General features: G+C 47.7%; 1 protein-coding gene across 1 annotated transcript; it reads left to right on the top strand.

Annotated features, from left to right (window-relative positions):
• Nucleotides 1–414: 414 nt before the first annotated feature.
• PHALS_04869 (uncharacterized protein) lies at nucleotides 415–804 on the top strand (the record flags this gene model as incomplete). Its single annotated transcript, XM_024718724.1, has 1 exon — nucleotides 415–804. One exon carries the CDS (start codon nucleotides 415–417, stop codon nucleotides 802–804), a length of 390 nt encoding a protein of 129 aa, XP_024584094.1.
• Between the last annotated feature and the right edge of the window lie 425 nt (nucleotides 805–1,229).

Raw genomic sequence — 1,229 nt, 5'->3', positions numbered from 1 at the left:
TCGTAGGGGAAACGTGAGTGGAAGTGGATCCGGACCTCGCCACGGTTGCCTACACTGTAAAGGAAGTCATTGGGTTTGAGATTGTCCAGTGGCGACACCTGAAGAACGCGAAGCACTGTTGAAGACGGAATGGGAGAAGAGAAGCTGGTAAGTAAAGCGATTGGCGCTGAATTATGATGTCATGGAAGAGGGTCCTTTGATGGATCTATTGTCAAAGAAGATGATGCGTCGGATGAGTATTCAGTGCTGATCAGTGGAGTCTCCATGTGTCTTAATGCTGGAGCGGATAATAGCATTGTACCAGTCAATTTCGTCAAAATAATTCAAGAGCGGTGCAAGGTCGTGAAGACCTTGCCAATTACGAACCCGCCGGTGGTCTAAGCAGCGGGACAGAAGCGATTGACGCGCACGTCGATGGTGTTCCTGGACCTACAGATCCGTACAGCGGCTGGGCCAGTCAATGTCCATAATGTCAAGTGCTATGTGTTGGAAGAAGGTGATGACCAGTTCATGCTGGGCAGAGATGTTCTGGAGGCATTGGGAATCAATGTCAAGTCAGCTTTAAAACATTTGGCCAACACAAGCATTGAATTGAATCGTGATGACCTGCCAAACGAACCAAAAGTTGGTGATCTAATTGATGAAAAAGTGAATGTGGAACTCAAGTGGATGTGTGACGAAATTACGGTTCAGACCAGTGACGAGACTCAACGCGATTTCAACGCGAAACTCCTCGATATCCACAATTCATGCAAGCGGCTATGGAGAACTAAAGTTGGTCCAGACGAACCAGCACTTGTGTAACCACAACGAGTGACGCTAGTGGAAGGCGCTCAGTCGATACGATGCAAACCACATCGCTATTTACCAGCTCAAATGGCGTTCCTCGAGGAGCATGTGGAATTGTTGCTGAAGTACGGGTTCGTGAAACGAAACAACCACAGTCATTGAGCATCAGACGCAGTTCTTGTCCAAAAGCATGACAACAAGGGTCAGTTTCGCATTACGAACAACTATAATGGAGTCAACAAGCTCACTGTTCCGATAGCGTGGACGATGCCGCATCTCTCTACTGTTCTTCAATTCGTAGCCGGTGCAAAGTATTTCGCCAAGTTTGATATGCTCAAGGCTTTCTGGCAGATGGAGTGGCCCCTGAGTGTCAAGAGTTCTTCATTTTTATGACTCACGATGGAGTCTATACGCCACTTAGAGTGCCACAGGGAGCAACT

The sequence above is a fragment of the Plasmopara halstedii genome, assembly GCF_900000015.1.
Source record: "Plasmopara halstedii genome assembly, contig: Scaffold_2695, whole genome shotgun sequence".
NCBI lineage: Eukaryota > Oomycota > Peronosporomycetes > Peronosporales > Peronosporaceae > Plasmopara > Plasmopara halstedii.
Note: the sequence above shows the minus strand (reverse complement) of the source record. Positions and strands in the feature narration are given on the sequence as shown.